At 39.5% G+C, this 22,962-nt stretch overlaps 3 protein-coding genes and 1 long non-coding RNA gene across 9 annotated transcripts in view; 2 read left to right on the top strand and 2 right to left on the bottom strand.

The window, feature by feature from the left end:
- The window catches only part of nr6a1a (nuclear receptor subfamily 6, group A, member 1a), a 76,160-nt gene extending 74,258 nt beyond the window's left edge, over positions 1-1,902 (bottom strand). For both annotated transcript variants that reach the window (XM_083554194.1, XM_083554193.1), the window contains exon 1: positions 1,735-1,902. In XM_083554194.1, the coding sequence (XP_083410320.1) occupies positions 1,735-1,795 (61 nt within the window). In that variant the 5' untranslated portion in view covers positions 1,796-1,902. The remainder of the gene's footprint in view (positions 1-1,734) is intronic.
- Positions 1,903-4,263: 2,361 nt separating this feature from the next.
- LOC310733186 (gamma-glutamyl hydrolase) lies at positions 4,264-10,036 on the top strand. Its single transcript, XM_083554202.1, has 9 exons — positions 4,264-4,569; positions 5,172-5,286; positions 5,646-5,696; positions 6,799-6,883; positions 7,882-8,020; positions 8,287-8,393; positions 8,474-8,567; positions 8,694-8,831; positions 9,563-10,036. The coding sequence occupies exons 1-9, from the start codon at positions 4,473-4,475 to the stop codon at positions 9,676-9,678; spliced, it is 942 nt and encodes a 313-aa protein (XP_083410328.1). The 5' UTR covers positions 4,264-4,472; the 3' UTR covers positions 9,679-10,036.
- LOC310733196 lies at positions 9,881-13,304 on the bottom strand. The gene is made up of 2 exons (XR_014535650.1): positions 12,793-13,304; positions 9,881-11,141 (listed from the first exon to the last, which is right to left on the bottom strand). It is a non-coding gene; the product is annotated as an uncharacterized lncRNA (long non-coding RNA).
- rnf122 (ring finger protein 122) lies at positions 11,576-20,741 on the top strand. Of its 5 annotated transcripts, none has more exons than XM_083554225.1 (6): positions 11,576-12,112; positions 17,573-17,729; positions 18,146-18,191; positions 19,448-19,489; positions 19,782-19,861; positions 20,160-20,741. In XM_083554225.1, the coding sequence occupies exons 1-6, from the start codon at positions 12,088-12,090 to the stop codon at positions 20,218-20,220; spliced, it is 411 nt and encodes a 136-aa protein (XP_083410351.1). In that variant the 5' UTR covers positions 11,576-12,087; the 3' UTR covers positions 20,221-20,741. The 5 variants fall into 5 exon arrangements, with proteins under 5 accessions (XP_083410351.1, XP_083410350.1, XP_083410349.1 ...); XM_083554224.1 differs by having other exon boundaries at positions 11,580-12,112; positions 19,779-19,861; positions 20,160-20,507; XM_083554223.1 differs by having other exon boundaries at positions 11,591-12,112; positions 20,525-20,741.
- The last annotated feature ends 2,221 nt before the right edge of the window (positions 20,742-22,962 follow it).

Genomic DNA, 22,962 nt, shown 5'->3' with positions numbered 1-22,962 from the left:
TATCTGTGCCAGTGTCACAAAACACTGATAACACGCAGACTCGCACGGTCAGACTCGCACTCACACTCACACACACACACACACACACACACACACCACCCTCGATCTCTCATTTTGAGCCACGTCTCATCCTGAAAAATCTAGATATAATCTGTAAAAGCTACAGTAAGGACACATAGTATTCAAATGCATAATGACCGCAAACAAAGATCCCGCTATGCCTTATGCCCACAACCACAGCACATCACGTGTACAGCAGGAGAGTGTGTGTGTGTGTGTGTGTGTGTGTGTGTGCAAAATAGGGCCTCAGCCTGATATGTCGCATCACACTGATCCAAAGCCGATGTTTGAAAGAGAGAGAACATGTCTGTAGTGTCGCTTGTGAGTAGCTTTTAACGTGATCCAACCTCTAGTGCACAACATCACGAGGGACGTCTTAGTGGGGACTCTGGATATCTAAATGACTGGAATCAACACCGATGGAGTATAAAAGTACGACTGCGAGGATTTAAATCGTTTATATATTAGTAAAATATATATTAGTGAAAAAAACATGTCTAGGTGTCATGTGTTCTATTTGGAGCAGCTGTTGTAAAATAGTTTCTTCTCACACTGGGAGTTTTCCACGTTTAACTCCTGAACGCTGTGCATTGATCCGACGTGCTACGTGAACGTGCTCGCGGTTGAACAACCTCGGAACTCACACACAGTGAAAAAAACGTGCATCGGATTATAAACGTGTTCGTTTTGTGTGATCTTAATCACAGGTATTGATCCTACTGAACAAAGTGCATTGTGACAGATCTGAACGCTGCGTTATAAATGCGTACGAATATTTTGGTGCGAAACGAGACCCGGGTGCTGTTTATCACCTGACGAGAGAAGAGAAAACGGCGTGAATTTTGGAAACGTTTTATTTGTGTATAATTGTCAGACATGGCTTGATGGACAAAACATCAGATGAGTGTGTGAGCGAGTGTGTAAGTGTGTGTGAATGGTTTCATTTGTTTGCTTGCTTGTGTTTATTGGCTGGATTGTTTTTGGGGGGTTTTTTAGAAGAATTGGACATCGTGATTTCTAGGAAACATGATTTCTTTATTAGGGATTCCATTTGTGTGGAATCTCCCAGAGTGAATCTCTACACTCGTGTGCATGTGTGTATTGATAAGCGTGTGTGTGTGTGTGTGTGTGTGTGTGTGTGTGTGTGTGTGTGTGTGTGTGAGTCATGCTTTTTTACATCCAGTATTTTGGACACATTCCTGAGCGCTTGTGAACGTGTGTTGTGTTGTGTTGTGTTGTGTTGTGTTGTGTTGTGTTGTGTTGGGAGTGAAGTGAAGTGGGGGTTGAAAAGCTTTGGCCAAGTTCAAAAGTTCACTGTTTACGACCTATTTTGAGAAAAGATCTGAGCCAAACAGAAATATCTGCAAAAGAATGAAAAAAAACAATTTCCCTATTAAAGCCATTTGACTTCCATCTGCCCCAAAACCATCACCATCTCCTGATCTTCTGAATGGCAGCGCCGTAACCCATGGCAACAAGGTAGCATAACTGACTAGCACAATCCCCCAAATCCTAAATTACATCATATTTACAGAAAGAAAATAACATTTTAAAACAGAAAATAAGATATAAAATATATCTGTTAAATGTTCTACATACGAATTTCACTTAACACTGTACTTATTATCAAAAAAATACATATAATAAATATATAAATATAGAAGGACGTCATACCGTTGGTCGTCGTGCCGTAATTTCTCTCCGTAAAGTCACTTCGGTTCACTTTGTCCACCATGTCTGTTAGTTAATTTTGGGAATAAAATTTGAGAAATTTACATTTTATTTCCAGAAACAGAAAATAAAGTAAAATAAAAGTAAAAAAAAATTAATACATTAAAACTTCTGAGGGGGGGGAAAAAAAAACGTCAGTCACAAGCCGCACGCGCACAGGTCGACAATTACAACCCGAAGCATCTTTCTCCCCGCTGAAACGTCTCCCAGCCAATCAGGATGAATCTCGGGGAGTGACGTGGTCGCAATGCATCCTGGGTATTGTAGGTACCTGAGGAGTCGCCATTGGCTCTGTAGTCTCAATGAGATGTGCGCTACTACCTGCATACACAAGTTCAATACGACATAACTAAAAAACGATTGTTATAATTATTATTATAAGTAATATTAATGGTAGTAGTAGGATTATATTTTTTATAAACAATTACAAATATTTTATTCAAAATTCTTTTTTCTTCTAAATATAGCCGGAGTTTCACTTATTAGGTGGATTCTCTCAAATACTCTCAAACAGTGGGGATTTACCAACTTAATCCACCTCTTAATACCACCACTATCACATCGTAATTATAAAAACCATCTATACAATACAAAAACACAATATAACAACACGTGGTGTTACAAAGAGATTGAGAGAGAGAGAGAGAGAGAGAGAGAGAGAGAGATTTCACATATGGAGGGTGAAAACCCAGTTAAGACTCCAAACCTCTACACTACAACCACAACTGTGCACCTACATCATCTGGAGCAGTTCAGAATCAATATTTGTCTAATAACATGACAAAAACTTTAAAAATATAAATAAAACACAACATATTCACCAGAGATGCAGACTCAAAATGTGCAGCGCCCCCTAGAGGCTGTAATCCAGTGGTACCGCTCGTATTCACTGGTCTGAAGGTGGAGAACAAACCCTTTCCTGGACTGAGACACGCTAGCTAGCTTCAGGGTTGGACGACCTCCTCACCATGTCTAGCGTTTCTTCAAAATGTATTTTGAAGTATGTCTGAGACCAAAACAATTTCTCTTCCTCTGTAGGTGTAAAAAAAGTCTAACTCTGATGTATTAATATGTGCAGCTACACACGTGTTTTACCAGTCAAACTTGGCTGTAACTGTTGCTGACGCTATTCTCCCTGTGAGGAGATTATGAAATCTGATTGGTTAAAGAAACAGAGCTTTGTATTAAGTAGACGATGGTAAAAAGGCCAGCAGTACTGACTCTGAAGGCTCTGGGCAGATTAGATTCACATGGCAGCACATAGAGGCTGAAATCTGATTCTACAAAAAATCCATCCACATACACGTACTGGAAGCAGTGCAGCCGAGAGAAACGCTACGACATGAAGAGAATAAACTATTGGGAATAAATTAATACAATTTCATCAAACAAATATTAGAATTTAGGTTGTAAATGTAGGTCAGTGCTTCTGATGGTGTTTAGGCAGCAGAGAAGGATTTGTCAAATATTGTGATACTTTAGGATTCTCACGTGATGCAAGATTAATCACAATATTTACATAAATACCTGTTCATTAAATGTAATCATCATAGTATAATCGTAATTGATTATTTTTAGTTGTTTTAGTAAATACTGAGCGTTTTCTATTAGGATCCACTGATAAGTTTGTACCACCTATACGTTTTTTTTTTCTATTTTACATTCTTCAGTTGATGTTCTTTTATAATTGAGAATGGCTTTAACAGGCTTAAATTTAATCTGCTTTATAAGTGGGTACCCTATAAATAACTGCTTATATCATCAGATGTGGGATCAGATGCCTGAGCAACAGCAAGACCCAAAAATCTGTTCAATACATTGCTGTAGCTGATCACTGACTAGGCGTCTCCACACTTTCACAGCCTCTGTATGGTATAGATTTTAGTCATTATAAAGCAGATTAAAATAAACCCGTTAAAGCCATTCTCAATTATAAAAGAATATCAACTGAAGAATGTTTTACAGTTTTGGGTCTTGCTGTTGCTCAGGCATCTGATCCCACATCTCATGATATAAGCAGTTATTTATAGGGTACCCAGGCCACGGAAGAACCGTGTGAAGATGCGTGTATAATGCGAAATTGATAACATATACTCATTTGGCTTATTTTGAAGTGATTTGCATTCATAAACGATCTGATTCTGGTGCATTAGGACAGAGACTAAGAATTAAATCAGTAAAAAAAATTGTTTTTAAACTGAATATATTTGTAAAATGAGGAAAGTTTTTTGTTGTTGAAAGAAGAAGTGCTAATGTAGTAATGTCAAGCAGCTGCATTGTGGATCTGCTCCAGTTGAATGTCCTACCAGGAGTTCATACTATGGTAGCATTTTTCAGTGATCTGGGTTCACTGTGTGTGTGTGTGTGTGTGTGTGTGTGTGTGTGTGTGTGTGTGTGTGTGTGTGTGTGTGTGTGTGTGTGTCTATGCGTAAATTCCGTGGAGGAAATGTATGAGACATGTTTGGCCACTTCATGGTGGGAAACTTTTGTCATGAGCTTTCACACTGAACGTGGAGATTCCTTCTTCTCAAATCTTCTCAAACTCCACCCACTTCCTCAAACTTTGCACTCTAGTTTGTAAACACATGCACTATCTATAACACACACACACACACACACACACACGGACGGGTATTGTAGCCTGTATTGTCGGGGATCTGTGCGCAGTGTAAGGCGGTGAGATGCGGCTCCGGATCGCGGCTCTGCTCGTCGCGGTGGTGTGCGTGGACGCTGCGCGGCTTCCACGCGGAGAGACGCTGAACGACCAGCCGGTGATCGGTGTGTATTCTGACATGTTCATGTGTTTGCAGAATTGGTGCAAAATCGGATCATGGAATGAGGATATTGTTTGTCTGGCTTTATACTAAAATATCGTCAGTGCAACATTTACACCAAAACCTTTCCAGACCACAGATCAGGCATCGATTAATCGACGACATGATTAATCGATTAATTTATCTATATGACATTGTTCACCTATTGATCCAACTATATGACGTATTTCATCTATTGACCAATCTACATGACATGATTTACCTTTTATATTAATACTACATTGTTCACCTATTGATCCATCTGTATGATTTATTGATCTGTCCATATGACATGTTCCATCAATTGATCCATCTATATGAAGTATTGAATCTACTGATGCATCTATATAACATATCTCATTTATTGATAGATCCATATTACATGATGCACATATTGACAAATCCATAAGACTTGTTTCATCTACTGATCCATCACTATACTATCATTTACCTTTCATACACACAGGACATTTTTCACCTATTCATCCTTCTATATGACATTATGACACCTTTAATTTAACACATGTAGGACAACAATTTGCCAAATTAACATTTGATGTCTTGCAGGTATTTTGACTCAGGTGGTTAGCGACCTTAATCTACAACCGTACGGAGGAACCTACATTCCCTCGTCATACGTGAACTACGTAGAGTCAGGCGGAGCACGAGTAATTCCCATTAGGTACAGCAGCACATGATTTACCACCTGATCTGACTTAAAGCATTCACTTACCACCTTTAATAGCTAACAGGAAACTCATGTTTGTCTAGTAGTTCATGTATGACCTGGAGAATTATAGGCTCTAACATAGGACTCATCAGCTCATCACCATGTTGCATTTAGATGTTTTTTCGTGCTGCAGATGATATTTCTTTAAATGTAATTCCAATGAAAAGACATCACCCACTTATATATATATATATAGTCTATAATACCTGGTGATATTTGAGCCACATTTAGCAAACTGTTGCATGTTTAATGATGTATAGAACGACATACTTTATAAAGTATTAACTACACACTATATTTCTTTGTTTCAGACTAAATCAGACCAGAGAAGAACATGAGAAAATTTTCCGGTCGATCAACGGGTATGTCATCACTTCATCCTCCAATCCAAGATAAAAAAAAAGGAAGTGAGAGAATTCACTTCCTCAACTTTATAACATTCACTATGTTCATTAGAAAGCTTCATCTTTCTGATGATGACACTGTGTGTGTGTGTGTGTGTGTGTGTGTGTGTGTGTGTGTGTGTGTGTGTGTGTGTGTGTGCCCAATGTTATCTTTTTACGCTGAATATCAGACCAATGTGTGTGTGTGTGTGTGTGTGTGTGTGTGTGCCCAATGTTATCTTTTTACGCCGAATATAAAACCAGTGTGTGTGTGTGTGTATGTGTGTATGTGTGTGTGTGTGTGTGTGTGTGTGTGTGCGTAATGTGATCTTTTCACGTTGTATTTCAAACCTCTGTGTGTGTGTGTGTGTGTGTGTGTGTGTGTGTGTGTGTGTGTGCGTAATGTGATCTTTTCACGCTGTATTTCAAACCTGTGTGTGTGTGTGTGTGTGTGTGTGTGTGTGTGTGTGTGTGTGCGTAATGTGATCTTTTCATGCTGTATTTCAAACCTGTGTGTGTGTGTGTGTGTGTGTGTGTGTGTGCCCAATGTTATCTTTTTACGCTGAATATAAAACGTGTGTGTGTGTGTGTGTGTGTGTGTGTGTGTGTGTGTGTGTGTGTGCCCAATGTTATCTTTTTACGCTGAATTTTAGACACCAATGTGTGTGTGTGTGTGTGTGTGTGTGTGTGTGTGTGTGTGTGTGTGTGTGTGTGTGTGTGTGTGTGTGTGTTGGTGTAATGTAATCTTTTTATGCTGTATTTTGAACCTGTGTGTGTGTGTGTGTGTGTGTGTGTGTGTGTGTGTGTGTGTGTGTGTGTGTGTGTGTGTGTGTGCCTAATGTGATCTTTTTAAACTGAATATCGAACTTATGCTGTATTTTGAACCTGTGTGTGTGTGTGTGTGTGTGTGTGTGTGTGTGTGTGTGTGTGTGTGTGTGTGTGTGTGTGTGTGTGTGCCTAATGTGATCTTTTTAAGCTGAATATCGAACCAATGTCACAGTTCTAACTGTAACCCTGATAGACAGCAGTTAATGATCTCGAACAGGAATCTCTAAACATTTCTGTTCCTTCCCTCTATCAGCATTTTGTTCATCGGTGGTGCAGTAGACCTGGAAACATCTGACTTTGCCCGTACAGCTGGACTTTACTTCAGACTTGCTATTAAGGTGAATGATGTGTAAGTGGGAATGATGTGTATTGGTTCAAATGAGTCACATGATCTGACTTGGTGAAAAGTGTTGGAATTTCCTTCATTAACAAAACTTCCTCATAACAGTTATTTTTAAATCATCGTACATGATTTTGTTGTGTTTGATTACAATAAATTATTACATTTTTGTTATTATTAAGGCTGTGAATTGAATCAAAAGCACTTTCCTGTAAATCTTATGATCTGTGTCAGATTTATATACTTACATTTCCTGTCAAAAATGTGGAAATGCTGAACCTTTTATGGGTTTTGAGACTCATGCATGTTCCCTCTGAGACCTCACAAGAATTGGACAGTCATCGAGTGGAAATGGAGTGAAAGAAAGTTCAAATGGGGCAGGAGAACTTGTGTAGGATGTAGAACAGAAGAGAATATGTGATCAGACTGCCCTCACCCTCACAGTCACACATGAAGGTGGAAGTGTAATCGTTTGGGGTTGTTTTTGAGCAGGGAATGTTGGATACTTATTCTGGAAAGTGAAAAGAATCTTGAACCAACATGGCTGCAATTCCATACGTCACCAGCATGCGATTCCATCTGGTCTGTTCTGCTCTGCTCTGGGATGAACTGCATCACAAGAAAGAAACCTTCATCTAGTGAATAACAAGATGAAAGATTGGGAGATTTTACAAAATATTCCAGCTAAATGTTTGGAGAAACCAAACTGTCCACATGCCAAGAGTGTGTAAAGATGTTATTAATGCTAAGGGAGGATTTTTAAATAAAAAATAAAGTGTAAAATCTGTAAATTTCTATATTTGTTTGGTCAAAGTAAATCTTACTGAGAAATTTTGTTTCTTTTTACAGCGTCTGTATATATACTTTATATCATACTGGTTTTTATGCTCATCATTGTCAGCTGGTTTTAAAAAGGGAAATGACTCTAAAATGTTTACTGTTTTGCTTCCTATCATTCTCATTGACACCTCTGTATCTGTTTGACTTTTGTTTCAGGCCAATGATGAGGGTGACCACTTCCCCATCTGGGGAACATGTCTGGGCTTTCAGCTCCTTACAGTACAGGTGGCTGGACAGAACCTGCTGAGCAAAACCATGGCATATAACATCTCAATGCCTTTAAACCTTTCTTCAGGTACGCTATAAAAATCTACCACAGATCACCATCATGACCCATAATTAAAAAGAGTTGCTGTGATCGATGGTTGGCTGCGCTTATGGGGTGGGAGGGACTTATTCCCTCACCCCTGTCAATCACAGCGACACTCTGCCAATCATGAGCATGAGTTACCTTGTGAACGGATAAAAGTGCAGACAGGACTTACATGTTTTTTTTATTGTTAAACGTTACACAGTTTCATCATGTTGCATCACTTGCAATCTTAAACATTTTTTTAACAGAGGCCCAGTCCAGCCGCATGTTTGCAGGTTTTCCTCCGGAGATGTTGAAGGCTTTATCAGAGGAACCACTCACGGGAAATTTCCACCATTACGGAGTGACCGAGCAGGTGCGTGACTCGAGCAGCATGACGGAGCATTTACATAGTTTCACATTGCATAAGTTTAATCATAATTCTTGATGTTTCAGGTATTTGTAGGAAATAAGAGACTGAGCAGCTTCTTTAACATATTGTCCACGAACAAGGCGGAGAACGGAGCTGTCTTTGTCTCCACTATGGAAGGTATAAAGCACATAATCACATTTACATATTTTAGGATTGAACCCTCATAGGGTGCGTTATGGAAAGTACCGTATGTGCTGAGTTATCTTGAAGGAAATGTTTTCTACTGTTCTGATTGGCCCACAGGGAAGAAATACCCATTCTACGGCGTTCAGTGGCATCCAGAAGTAAATCGTTTTCAGTGGAGTCCTCAGTATAGTTTTCCTCATTCCAAAAATGCCGTCCGGCTGTCCTCATTACTGGCAGAGTTTTTTGTGAATGAAGGTATCATCTATCTATCTATCTATCTATCTATCTATCTATCTATCTATCTATCTATCTATCTATCTATCTATCTATCTATCTATCTGTCTATCTGTCTATCTGTGTCTGTCTGTCTGTCTGTCTGTCCTTTTTTTATTCCATCTTTCTATCTGTTTGTATATGTGCCTGCATGTCTGTCTGTCTATCTATCTATCTATCTATCTATCTATCTATCTATCTATCTATCTATCTATCTATCTATCTATCTATATGTCTGTCTGTCTGTCAGTCTGTCTGTCAGTCTCTTTGTCTGTCATTCTGTCTGTTTTCCTATCTGTCTGTCTATCTATCTGTCTGGTTTGTCTATCTGTGTGCCTGCCTGCATGCATGGTGACTGTCTCTCTATCTATCTGTCTGTATGCCCTCCGGCTAGAGGTCTATCTGCCTGTCTCTCCCTCTGTCTCCTTGTCTATCTGCTCGTCTCTCTATCTATCTGTCTGTATGCCTTCCGGTATGTTTGGCTGTATTTTTTATTGTATATCTGCTCGTCTATCTGCCTGTCTCTCCCTCTGTCTCCTTGTCTATCTGCTCGTCTGTCTGTCTGTCTGTCTGTCTGTCTGTCTGTCTGTCTGTCTGTCTGTCTTATTACTTTCTGTCTGCTTATTAAGTCATTCTGGTTGTGGGTATTAGTTTAATATACTGTATAAATAACCTCAGACTATCTATCTTTGTCCCTCTTTGTCTCTCTGCAGGAAGGAGAAGCTCTCACCACTTCAGTCAGCAGGAGGAGAGTCAAGCTCTCATATACAACTATAATCCAGTTTATACAGCAAACATTAGTGGTTATGAGCAAGTCTACTTTTTCTAAATGAAAAACTCAGTACTGTTTTTTTATACCGGTTTATCGAATTCATTAAAAATGCTATACACTTCTGTGATATTGTATTAAAATAACAGAACATTGTTAAGATTTTACATGAAGACAACTCACATACAAACTGAATGCACTTTACAGTATGTTCACGACATGTACAGTATGTACCGTATCCATGACACGTTCCTACTCTTTAGTGTTTTTTTTATTGATAAAACAGCGTCACATTTTCTGCTCTGCCAGAGGGGGGCAGCATTTAGCTTGTAACACACGTTTCTCTGGAGCTAATGAACATACAGGACTTCTATGAGACATAACAAATATAACGTTTGATGTAAAGATTTGACAGAATTCTAACGAAACAGTAATGTCGCCATAACAAACTTTAAAAAATGGATTTAACTGATAGATTTATCTAATGGATTTTACTACAAAAAAAAAATAAACAACACTGAAAAAGAGCATTTTGTGATTGTGATTGGATTTCATGAGTTTGAATATGCTGTACAAAATGTTTGTGTTACACCTGAATGAATTCAATTGTTATTTTAAAAAGAAATGTTATCCAAAATGTAGTCGGCTTTATATAATGCTTTACATTACATCCTCAAACCTGTATGTAAAGATATAAATGATCTTATTTTTTATACATAAGTTTATAAAAATGAAAAAAACTTGTGTATTGCCAAATGTACCTTCTATACAGCATTCAGGTTTGCATTTAATCACCTACACGTGCACCATACTGGTCATTTCATTCGATAAAACAGATTGTAAAATGTTTTGCCCCAACCGCCCACCCAGTGATCAAGGGCAAGAGGGGAAATATTTTGCGAGAGGATTGAAGGAGGAAGGTGGTAGCTCAGTGATTGACGCATTGGACATTGGATTGAAAGGTCATGAGTTAAAACTCCAGTATCACCAAGCTGCCACTGAATGACAATAAAGTGGATTCAGTTGGGTTTTTTTTTTCACTGCACTGACCAGCTGCATCACTGCACTGACCAACTGCATCACTGCACTGACCAGCTGCATCACTGCACTGACCAATTGCATCACTGCACTGACCAGCTGCATCACTGCACTGACCAGCTGCATCGGGAATTGCACTGTCTTGGATTGCAAAACCCTACAGGGGATAGTAAGGATGTCTGAGGTGGTCATCAGGGTCCCTATTGTCTCTGTTATAAACTTCTACACAACACTCGGGATCTGCAAAGCCAACAGCATTGTGGTTGACCTCACACACCTTTCACACACTTTTCACTCTTCACTGATATTGAAAATACAATTTATCCCGAGCCAGGGATAGTCAGTGGCTCCTGAAATGGCACCGAATGTCCATTCAATATACTTCCATCGTTTGTTGTTCTCACAATCCTGATTGTGGGAAAGACAGCATCCAAATATCCCGGTTCACCAAACACTCCATGATCCCTCCAGATCGGCTCCTTCACCTAAAAAAAACCCTACAGACAAAAACTTTGAATAAGTACAAAAAAAATAATAAAGAAAAATAAATGTTTTTAATGGGTCAGAGAACCCAAAATATGGTTTTACGGGTATATGGTATACAGTGGAGGTGGTATCTTAGTGGTTAAGGGATTGAACTTTAGATCTGAAGGTCATGAGTTCAAATCCCAGTCACACCAACCTGCCACTCCTGGGCCCTTAAATAAACCATTAACCCCATAACAGCTCAGTAGTATGAATGAGAAGAAGGTAAGTTACTCTCTGGATAAGGGTTGTATCTGGTTATAATGACAATAAAATCCTACTTGACTTTGAGTTGTTGTTTTTTTTTTAGATATATATTATTGTTTATTAAATCCATACTCGCTCCATAATTGCGGTGCATTGTGGGATTTTTAGAAGCGTGACAAGACTACAAGACTCCCCCAAACTGGAAGGATTCCTCGTTCGCGCATGCGCGTTGTTTGTGACACACTTTCCGCGTTGATCGTCTGCTGGTCGCGCGGATGCCAGCGTGTTTTGATCGCGTGCTTTTTCCCCCCTTCCTCTTTCTTGGAGATCAAACACGAGCGGCGGAGATAAAAAAAAATAATAATAATAATTAAAAAAAAGGAAATTAAAATCAAGACAAAATTCAAATCAGGCGTGTGGGATCTGATGTGATCTGATGTGATCTGATGTGATCTGATGTGCCTTTGTGTGTTCTTCATTTTTTTATTCATTATTCGTGATTTTGGTGCGGATGCTGCGCGAGCAAACTTCAAGCTGAAACACAACTGCTTGGACTTCTTGTGTTTGAAAGGAAAAACGAGCATGGATACGATGGACATCTGGATACAGCTGGATAGATTGGTGGAGAGAGAGAATAGAAGGCGAAGTAGCGCTGTGGAAACAATATAAACACTGAGCTGTTGTGGCAGAGATCAACTGATGCAACCATTCCAGTGGTGTAACGGTAAGATCTAAGCAGCACTTATGTCTTTCCTGTTCTATCTATCTATCTATCTATCTATCTATCTATCTATCTATCTATCTATCTATCTATCTATCTGTCTGTCTGTCTGTCTGTCTGTCTGTCTGTCTGTCTGTCTGTCTGTCTGTCTGTCTGTCTGTCTGTTCCATTTTGATGCATTTCTCTGCTTTACACAAAAAAACAATATGATGCGTAAGGATGATTGACAAGCTCATGGAGTCTGATCGAAACAGATGTTTGTGCAGTGGTGCTCATCAACCCCGCCTCAAACAACAAGCCTGATCCTGATGCATTTAATGTAGGCATGCCAGATAGGGATCCCTCAATTTCTTTCCCATGTAAAGATCTGCTTATACCTGATATCTGATGTCCAGGTTAAGATTTCCAGAACCCTGATTTGGCATCTTTGAATACAAAAAAATTTCTTCAGGATTCTCCAAAAATTTCAATTGGCACCCAGAAGGTTTATATTTATGTGCTCGTTCGGAAACATTATTGTTTCTATACTAACAGCTTGCACTTGTATGGTGGTGGCTCCACATGCACCTGTCAGGGGGTGGGATAAATTATACATCAAGCATACAGTAAGAAGATGGCCTGATCTGAAGAATCATGCTTTATTTAATATCAGGTGGGCGGCTGGGTGCGTGGGTGTGGCTTACCTAGGGAAGAGCTGGCACCAGGATGCATAATGGGATGAAGTCAAGTTGGTGTGATGTTCTGGGATGAAAAGTTACTAGACCAAGTTACACCTCTTGAATACAACACTAATGGTAGTGTCCTCCTCCAGCAGGATAATGCTCTCTGCACATCCACTCTTCAGAAGCAGTTTGAGGAACATGAGTGCAAGGTGTTGACACAGTCTTTTTTCCAAATCCTGATGCTATCAAGCATCTGTAGGACGTTCTGGGCACATAGGTCTGATCTATGGAGGCTTCATCTTACAGATTTAAGGATCTGCTGCTGATGTCATGTTGCTGGATACCACAGCACACCTTCAGAGGACTGGTGGAGTCCAGAGCTTGAGTTGTTTTGGGAAACTTGGGGCACCTACACAATAATACAATTACGAAATAATTACTTTGTAAAAAATATTGACGTTTTCTGACGTTATTGGTGATAATCACAAGTCTTCTCCGTAATATATCACATCTTCTCAAAATGTTTATACCAATGAGAATGTTTATACCAATGTTTTTAAGAACGAAGTTTTTCTCTCCCAAAACCTTTTTCAGAACACCCTGGTTTCTAAAAATACCATAGTAACCCAGTGGCTCATTAGGCCAAAATATGTTGGTATTTTCCGAACGGCTCCAATGTGACGTCTGAACAACCACAGAACAGCACTTTCCGTAACGGATTTGACTAAAAATAAGTAACAGACTTGCTTTGTGTTTTCTCCTGCGTGCTTTTGGAAGCACAGAGCCTGGTTTTATTTCATACCTCAGATCTGTGCTAGGGTCGGGTCGAGAACGTCAGGAAGCAGTTATAGTGTACTGGATCTAATTTGCGCACCAGATTTCCTCTGGAATTGGGGAACGCCGTCGACGCGCTCAGTTGTGAAAACGGTTCTTGGAAAAGAGACTTTTTTGTCCTTTTGCGTTGTCTTGGCAACATGTCGGTGCCCTTGGTGATATAGGTCAGCGGGTGAGCACAACAAGGACGTTGACAACCCGAGAGGAGCAGCACAGCAGTCGCCAGTCGTCACGTTCAAACTCCCTGACGGAGATAATTACAGTATGAAAAAAGAAAGTGTATGTATTGCTTTCCCCAACATGTTGTTGTTTGACAACCTTAACCCTCTATGTCAAAAGATCAATTCGGGGGCGTTTTAGACCTTTTCCCTGTTTAGCTCTCTCACCACTTTATCTGTACACGCTTCTCGAACCCTGGTTCTTATAAACCAGCTATAGTATAACTGCATTGCCTTCTGGGATTCCAACTTTTATGTGTAAAGGTGCTTTATATTGTCACATGTACTTTTTACAGCACAGTGACAATTTTTTCTTCGCATTTCCCGGTGATGTTAGAAAGCTGGGGTCAGAGCGCAGGGTCATCCGTGATACAGCGCCCCTCCAGCACAGAGGATTAAGGGCCTTGCGCAAGGGCCCCAAGCCATTTTGGCAGTGATGCCCCAAGGGTGGCTGCTTGGTGATACCGGGGTTTGAACTCCTGACCAAAGACTTAACGCCTTAACCACTGAGCTACCACGTCCCCCAAATATACATGCACCAACTAACCAACAGGATTTATCATTAACATGACCTTAGACTTGAATGGTTTGTAAATGTGCAGAGGAGGGACATGGGGTATATTGGTAGGAGAACGTTGAGGATGGAGACACCAGGAAGGAGGAAAAGAGGAAGACCAAGGAGGAGGTTTATGAATGTGGTGAGGCAAGACATGCAGGTAGTTGGTATAGAAGAGGCAGATGTAGAGGACATGAGACAGAGGTGTGGAGACAGATAATCCGCTGTGGCGCCCCCTAATGGGAGATGACGAAAGAAGATGATCTCGAACTGAACAGATTGGTTTCTAAATATTGGATGAAATAAATGAACAGACTTGGTACCGAAGACTTTGCTTCCCGAGCTGTTTGACTGTTCGGTGTTTAGAACAAAAAAAAGAAAAAACTTCAGTGATTCCTGAATCGACTTTTGAATCCGATCTCTCGTCGATCTCCCTGATATTTAAATGAAGAGCGTGAAGAACTCAAAAACGCTCGCTCTGTGGAAAAAAACGACAGTAACAGCGAATCGATTGTAGATTTGATTTTGAGGATGTGAGACATTCAAGTGCTACTTGAGAGCGTGCAGCCAAATAAGAAGCAACAGAAATAAAAGGGGGGGGAAATGGCTGTTTATTGAGTTTCCTCAGAGCTGGAGCACTTCATCAGACCCGAGTGGATGAGGGCGATGTGGATAAAAATGGTTTCTTCAAAGTAAAAGGTTTGTATTGTCTTACCTGGGGATTGTGTGTTTTGTAAAACACTTTCTGTGTTCTACAAAACACTTTTCTAATGATATACACTATGAGGACACATGTTTGTGAACACCTGAGCATAAGATCGGCACTTGTTTTTGAAACATCGGCTTTGCGCACAGGGACATTGTGATGCTATTCAATTGTGAACCTTCAGCTTTGTAGTAACAGTTTGGGGAAGACACACATATGTTTGAAAAGTTGTGTGTGATGGTGATGTTTATGTTGGGACAACAAGCAGAAAATGACCACAGATCAATTGCAGACTGGAAGTAAATATATTTCGTTATTGTACTTCAGTCGCGTTGTCACGTGTCTGTACTTTACTGAAGTGTTTACTGAAGAAAAAGTGACTGCTCTGTTTTACACGTGTTCTGATCGGCGCTTGGTGAATCTACTGATCACCAACATACAGATCAGCATCAGTTCAACATCAAGCAGAACATTTAGAGAGGAATAAATGATGAAGAAACTCCAGACTCGAATTCACCACAACACACGTGACTTCATTTACACGTTTTTTTTTTTTAAGTAGTAGAAAAGGTTTTGGGTTCATGATCATTGTAATAGAAATCACTCAGTGTTTGAGTCATTAATATCATTCTATTAATAGATCAGTGTGCTGAGAGTCACATTTGAGTCTTCAACTTCGACCTCATCAACTGAGGTAATCTTGTGATAAAAATGATAACAGGAACATTATAGTTATAATAAATTACTACTTTGGATACTTAAGTACATTTGCAAGCAAAACTTTTGTACTTTTACTCAAGTTAAAGTTTAAAAGGACACTTTAACTGGAGTCACATTTTACTGAGTAAATAAACTTTAACTCAAGTTTATGGTTTGTGTACTTCATCTGGTTCTTTTTCTAATTTAGTTACTTTTAAATTATGTTAATGATGGATCATAATTTAGTTTTTTAGTGTTGTAATGTTATAATAATGTTATTATAATGTTATTATAAAGTTATTATAATGGTATTATAATGCAAAAAAGTCTTGACAAAATCTGAAGGAAAATTGGAAAAGTTGTGTTTTAAATTGTAGACAGACTTTTCTTTGTCCATGAACTCCCAGGGACAGGGTTAACACAAATTCCTGCCTTGTATGAGATTTTATTGTGTATTCGCACCCTGCGTGTGTGTGTGTGTGTGTGTGTGTGTGTGTGTGTGTGTGTGTGTGTGTGTGTGTGTGTGTGTGTGTGTGGGAGAGTTTGTGCCTCTTCTCGCCAGCACCAGAGCTGCAGGATAAAATTGAAAGGTTGTTTTTTTTGTGTTGTTCTTACACAACACGAGCCCTGAGAAGGAAGTCTGGTCTGCTGGTCGTACACATCATCCACTCCAGAGACGTCAGTGTTGCAATTTCCCGTCATTTAGCAGCAGTTTCATATCACTGTTCTTCTGAGACCAAAAATAAATAAATAGCAGGACATCTTATTGATTTTTAAGAGATAAGGGCGGAGTTTCCTAAAATCATTGCATCATTAAGGTCAGGGTCGAATAGTCAGCTGGAAAAGTGAGCATCTCATAAAGCTCTCGCTCTCTCTTTCTCTTTTTTTTTTCTCGCTCTCTCTCTTGATTTTCTTCCCGGTGAAATAAATCTACATTTTATGATGCTTTTCTGAATCCAGGACCCAGGCTTGTAAAAACTCGCATTACTCTTACACAACTGCAGCCTCGTTGTTCATCCCAGTATCGGCGTCTGTGGAAAATCAATGTTTTCCAGAAGGCTGCAGTGAACTTCAATATCAGAGATTTTGTGTGTCACAAAAACAGATATAGTGATTTTTTTTTTATTATTATTATTATTTCAGTTATAAAAGGAGTCTCCAGTGTTAGTGCTCTTTCATGTTCCTTATTTAAGATACTTCTGAAAGTTGGGAATGATTTAAAATCTTTCTTATTGACCTTTGCCATTGACCTCAACCCTACTCTACCTACTCTCTTCTAGAGTGCAGTTTAAGATTGATCCATAGCTTCCCTATCTCCTGTCTAGGGTGCTTCTGCAGATTGGGACTAATTTTAATCTTTCCCTGTCTATGATACTTCTAAAGGTTGGGACCGAATCAAAATCTTCTATATTCTTTGTCTATGATACTTCTGAAGGTTGGGATTGATCCAAATCTTTGATATTCCCTGCCTGGGTACTTCTGAAGGTTGGGACTGCATTTGCAGTTTGTGATTGACCTTGAAAATGTTTATTCTCCCTTGTCATGGGTGCGTTTAGTAGTTTGTGATTGATCCATATCTTCTCTACCATATTCAGGGTGTAGTTTGTTACAGATTAAAAACATTCTTACTCCTGCTGTAGGTATTTCTACAAATCAGGATTAATCCAAACCTTTCCTGTTTTTTATACAGGGTGCTTCTGGAGCTGATTCGAGATTTTCCTACTCGCTGTGTAGGAATTCACTTCGGGGATTTGGGATTGATCTAAACCATTCTTATTCCCTGTGTAGGGTGCTTCTGCAGTTTGCGGGTGATCTTCGCCAATAAGTCGTGCACGATGCCACCCGTGACGTTTCAGGACCTGCCGCTCAACATCTACATGGTGATCTTCGGGACAGGCATCTTTGTCTTTGTGCTCAGCCTCATATTCTGCTGCTACTTTATAAGGTAAAGTACATGCACACACACACACACACCCACACACACACATGCACGCAGACGCATTTTGAAATTCTGAGCTGAGAAGACAATGATGTGAAAGCTGACAGGAAGTGGGGCGGTAGGGGACAGGAAGTTGCCACAGTCATGTCACAAGGCGGTAGGTCATTTCCATTTCAGCTGGGGCAGATGTGATGCTATTTTAATCTGCTATTATTTACAAGGACCAAACACACACGTGTGCATTATATAACATCACAATGCAGTGCTCTCAGCATTTCTTTTCTTTGGATTTCGGTTTGTTGTTTCGCAGAAAAATAAGCTGGACGCACAACACATTAACATCTTTACTTAATATTCATTAACGCCTATCTTATTGTTCTTGTTTTGTTTTGTTTTTTTTTCGTTTTTTTTGTCTTTATTAGTAAGCTGAGGCAACAGGCACAAAGCGAGAGATTTGGATATAAAGAGGTAAGACAGCAGCCAATGATTGTGGTTGTATGAATCAAAAACACACTGATCGTTGCTTTCCACATTTCATTATTTCTTTTGAAATTGCTGGGAGGGTCAAATTGGTGGAGTTTTCCGGCTGGGATGGGCGTATTCCCTCTCAGCCATCAATCACAGCAACACTAGCCAATGATTCATCACCACACAGGGGAGGCCTGGATAATGGGCAGGAACTAGCCCAGAAAATATTCCAGAGAAAATCATCTAAAGAAAAAAATACCCTGTCATCTTATTTAATATTCATGTAACAAAGTTTTGAAATCGTAAAAGCCGCATTTCTATTTTATTTTAAATGATTCGTTTGCCTAAAATACGAATTGGTATCAAAATGTTTAGAGACGAACCCTGTTTACAAGAAACTACTTCTGGGATGTGTCCTGGAAGTCTTCTTTTCAGAGCGATTCGCACTGGATCTCTGGACTTTCGAGAGTCAAATATAGAGAGTAGGGTGGGTACGGAAGTAAGATCGTGTTGTTTCCAAAAAGAAACTCACGTGTGAGGAGCATCCACTTTTTCGCTCGCCACAGAAAACGTGGTCCAAATAGCGTCTTTGCACATCTCACGATGTACACAGGGCAACGTCTTTTGGAACACTGGCTTTATGAAGGTCGGTGCTTCCTGTGACTGTGCATGCAGCGTTGTGCTGCCATCTGTTTGCGTGCTACAAAACTAAACTCAAAACCTTTCAATTGCACCTGTATTTAGGCAATCTTGTTTATTGATGTTATTGATTCTTGGATATCGAAGAGATTTGCTGTGTATCTGGATTCGAAATCATGACATATAAATGATAATAAATGAATAAATGTCTATTTGACATCCATTTAGGAAAAGATTTTGCTAAGCACTTCGTAAATGAGACCCCGAGCCTAAACTAGCTAGTGACCGAGGCTTGCTAGCAGATTCAGTTAGCTAGACTGTAGCAGTCTTTTAAAAAAAAAAAAAGTATAATCTAAAGCTAAAATGAAAGCGGGAATGAGATAAAACTGTCAGGAATATCAACATTTTTCTCATTTGTGGATTACGAAGATAAAGGCTTCATAAAACTGAAACAGAGATGTAATTGCGAAATCGCTAACCATATTCAGCGATCTTGAATACGGTCACCGAGTTATCAAGTATCATCTAATAATGTTCCTCATTTTTAGCGTATAGAGCGGTATAGAACTATCAGGAGACCTTCAAATTGCAGTTCATGATTTTTTTCTCATTTGAAGGTTATTTTGAAAGGGGACATGAAGAAGCTGAATCTTCATGGGGTAAAGACACCAGCTAGTATTATTACTCTGTGTTTTTATAATTGCATGGTTTTTTTTTTGTCTATTTGTATTTCTCTGCATGTCTCCGTTTGCATTGAACTTATTTCTGTTCCTTTCTGCTTTTCTCTATATCTATTTCTGTACGTCCTCCTGTCTCGGGATGTTTGTACATCTCTGGATGTCTGTCTTTATACATGCTCCTCTGTATATGTGCGTATCCGTGTGTCCCTGTTGGTGTGTTTATGGCTGTTAAGCTCAAGCTGTGTGTGTTTCCGTGTGACTTCCACAGCAGACGTGTGCCGTGTGCCTGGAGGACTTCAGGGTGAAGGACGAGCTCGGTGTCCTGCCGTGCCAACACGCCTTCCACAGAAGGTGAGCAAGACTTCCGACTTTTCCAACCTTACAAAGCCTCTCTGACTTCTGTTTCGTTCAACAGACAGAATTTTTTAAGAAAAAAATTAATATTTCACTGATGAGACAAATGTAAGGACTACCAGTGGGTGTGGCCTAATATTCTAATAAGTGATGTCTGAGTGGGAGGGGCATCCTCTCAGTGGGAGGAGCATCCCCCTCTCTCCACATCATCATTAGTCCAGATTCTCTTCAAATCTTACCGGAAAAAAAGTCTCAGAGTTATTTATCAATGTTTTTTTTTTTTTCCATATCCTAGCAACATAGGAAGCTGGGGTCTGAGCACAGGGCAGCCATGTTTCTGCAGCACAGAGGGTTAAGGACTTTGTTAAGGGTCCCAAGAGTGGCAGATTGGCAATACTTAGACCCAGGACCTACAGATCAGTAACCCAGAACCACTGAGCCACCCCATATAAATAAATATATATGTGTGTGTGTGTGTGTGTGTGTGTGTGTGTGTGTGTGTGTGTACATATTTATGTACAGGCTCAACAAACCGTGAAGGGATAAAGAGACAGAGTTTGAATAATGTTGCTATACAACTCTATTATTATTATTATTATTATTACATTTTTGCTTATTTTTTTAAAGGTGCCCAGAATTCTGATGTACATGTTGTTGCAGGTGTGTGGTGAAGTGGCTGGAGGTGCGGTGTGTGTGCCCCATGTGTAACAAGGCCCTGGGTGGAGGATCGGAGCAACACCACAGCATCGGCACTCTGCTGGACGAGCTGGTCTAGAGAACGAGTATTGTATTCCCAATCTCACCAATAGATGGCAGTCTTTTTTCTGGCTGACGCAGGCCTCCTGTCAAACTGGAACTCTGAGTAAACAGAGGAGACTCATATTTTTTTTAGCCTTATTCTTTATAAAGTCTTTACATATTTTGCATATTGTGTGTGTTTGTACAGTGTATATTATTTATTTTGATTGAAATTCATCCTGCAGGTGGAAAAGTTTGCATCCTGCTTTGTCAATTTGGAAAAGATGGCCAATACGCGTATTGTGTTTTTATGGAACACAAAGACAATTTATACCAAAACACTACATCGGTGAGCATTCGCCGTCTGAGAAATGATGCACAGAGGAATTTATAGCAGAAACACGATGTGCTGGAAAATTTGTAAGAAAATTCTCTGAAGACTTAAAAAACACTGTAATTACATTTAGCATTGACCGCTAACCAAACCACTTTGAATTTCTGCCATGAATCAGAAACAGCAGCAAATCAGAAGCTTTTTAAAAAAATGACCAGCAAAGTATTAAATATTTGAATCTGTGTATCTGGACCTTTTTTAAAATCTGGATATTGTTGTTGTTGACCAACTTGGGAAATAGGACCCTGAGCAGAAACTTGCTAGCTAGCATATAGGTCTTATTTTGTGGATAATCTAAGGTCAAAATGAGAGTTGAAATTGGATAAAATTGTCAAGAATATTCACATTTCTCTCAGTTATGTTGCTAGATTACAAAGAAAAGGCTTCATTACGCTACAATAGTGTTGTTATTATGAAACCGCTAAGCAACTGCCAATACAAACCTAGCAGGTAAAACGATCTTGAATACAGTCGAGTATTTTCCATTAAAAGATCGCAATGATCTAGAAATACTACATGATTATGAAACCCATTTCCAGTAAGTCATTTTTACATTTTGTAAGCTTTCATTTGATAATTGTTTTTGCATTTTGAGCACTTGTTTGTGGAAAGAAGAAAGACCATTTGCCAATACAACTATTAATTAATATACATATAAAATTTATAAACATTTTTAAATGAAATATTACAAGATGGTTGCATTACACCACTACTTGTGAATTTGTTCTCAGAAAGACACTGCACATGATGATTGCAAATGGGTCCTGTACAAATAAACACACAAATAAACAAACAAAAGAAATACATATATAATTAACTAATATAATAAAGATAAATGACACTCCTTCCTTCCACTCTGAATGTAGCAAAAACCAAATCTGTGTTTTGTGAATTTTTATGATGTATGGTCAAATATTTGTAAAGTATTTGTTCAAAACTGAGAGGTTTATCACCCGATTTTTGTTCAAGTGAATGAATTAAGCACTGAACGATGTTAAATTTTGCGTGAGATCTGTTTGAATATGCACAGTGCCAACGCTAGTTTACAATGTTTGTGTATAAACTTCCGATTTGTGTACTTTTGTTTAATATTCATGCTGAAACGTTATGTTTTATGCCAGCGTTCAGAATAAATCAGAACTGCAATGCTTCAGTGTCCACAGGGTCTTTTGTGTGTGTGTGTGTGTGTGTGTGTGTGTGTGTGTGTGTGTGTGTGTGTGTGTGTGTGTGTGTGTGTGTAAGATTTCCATTTCTTGCTTTTCTTTGAAGATTTTAAATTTTCTTTCAATGACCAAGAACACTTTGAAGTTCCTGCTTAAATAATGACACATACTGTAGTGCCCTGTAGGGGGCAGTGTATATAAAAGTAAGTATACATTTGACATTGTTAATTACACGATTTTAAAATGTTATTTAGCTGACTTTTTTGTGTTGTTAGCAACATTTTGAGAAAACACAGCCATTAGGGAAGCACAAGCCAGTGCACTCTTTTTGCCGGTCCCAAGCCTGGATAATTGGGGAGGGTTGCGTCAGGAAGGGCATCCAGCGTAAAACGTGCCAAATCAAATATGCGGATCACAAATAAGTATTTCATACCGGATCGGTCGAGGCCCGGGTTAACAACGACCGCCACAGGTATCGTTAGCCGACAGGGTACCGGTGGAAATTGGGCTACTGATGGCCGAAGGAGGAGAAGGAGAGGAGGAAGACGTCTACAGAGACAGCAGGAAAAGAAGAAGTGGAGGAGAGTGGAGGTTCGGGTTGGTACTTTAAATGTTGGTACTATGACTGGTAAAGGGAGAGAGGGAGCTGATATGATGGAGAGGAGAAAGGTAGATATGTTGTGTGTTCAGGAGACCAAGTGGAAAGGAAGTAAGACCAGGAACATTGGAGGTGTTTAAACTGTTCTATCATGGTGTGGATGGAAAGAGAAATGGCGTTGGGGTGATTCTGAAGGAAGAGTACA

Source organism: Silurus aristotelis (assembly GCF_946808225.1).
Source record: "Silurus aristotelis genome assembly, chromosome: 11".
NCBI classification, from domain to species: domain Eukaryota; kingdom Metazoa; phylum Chordata; class Actinopteri; order Siluriformes; family Siluridae; genus Silurus; species Silurus aristotelis.
This window is presented reverse-complemented; position numbering and strand designations above follow the sequence as displayed.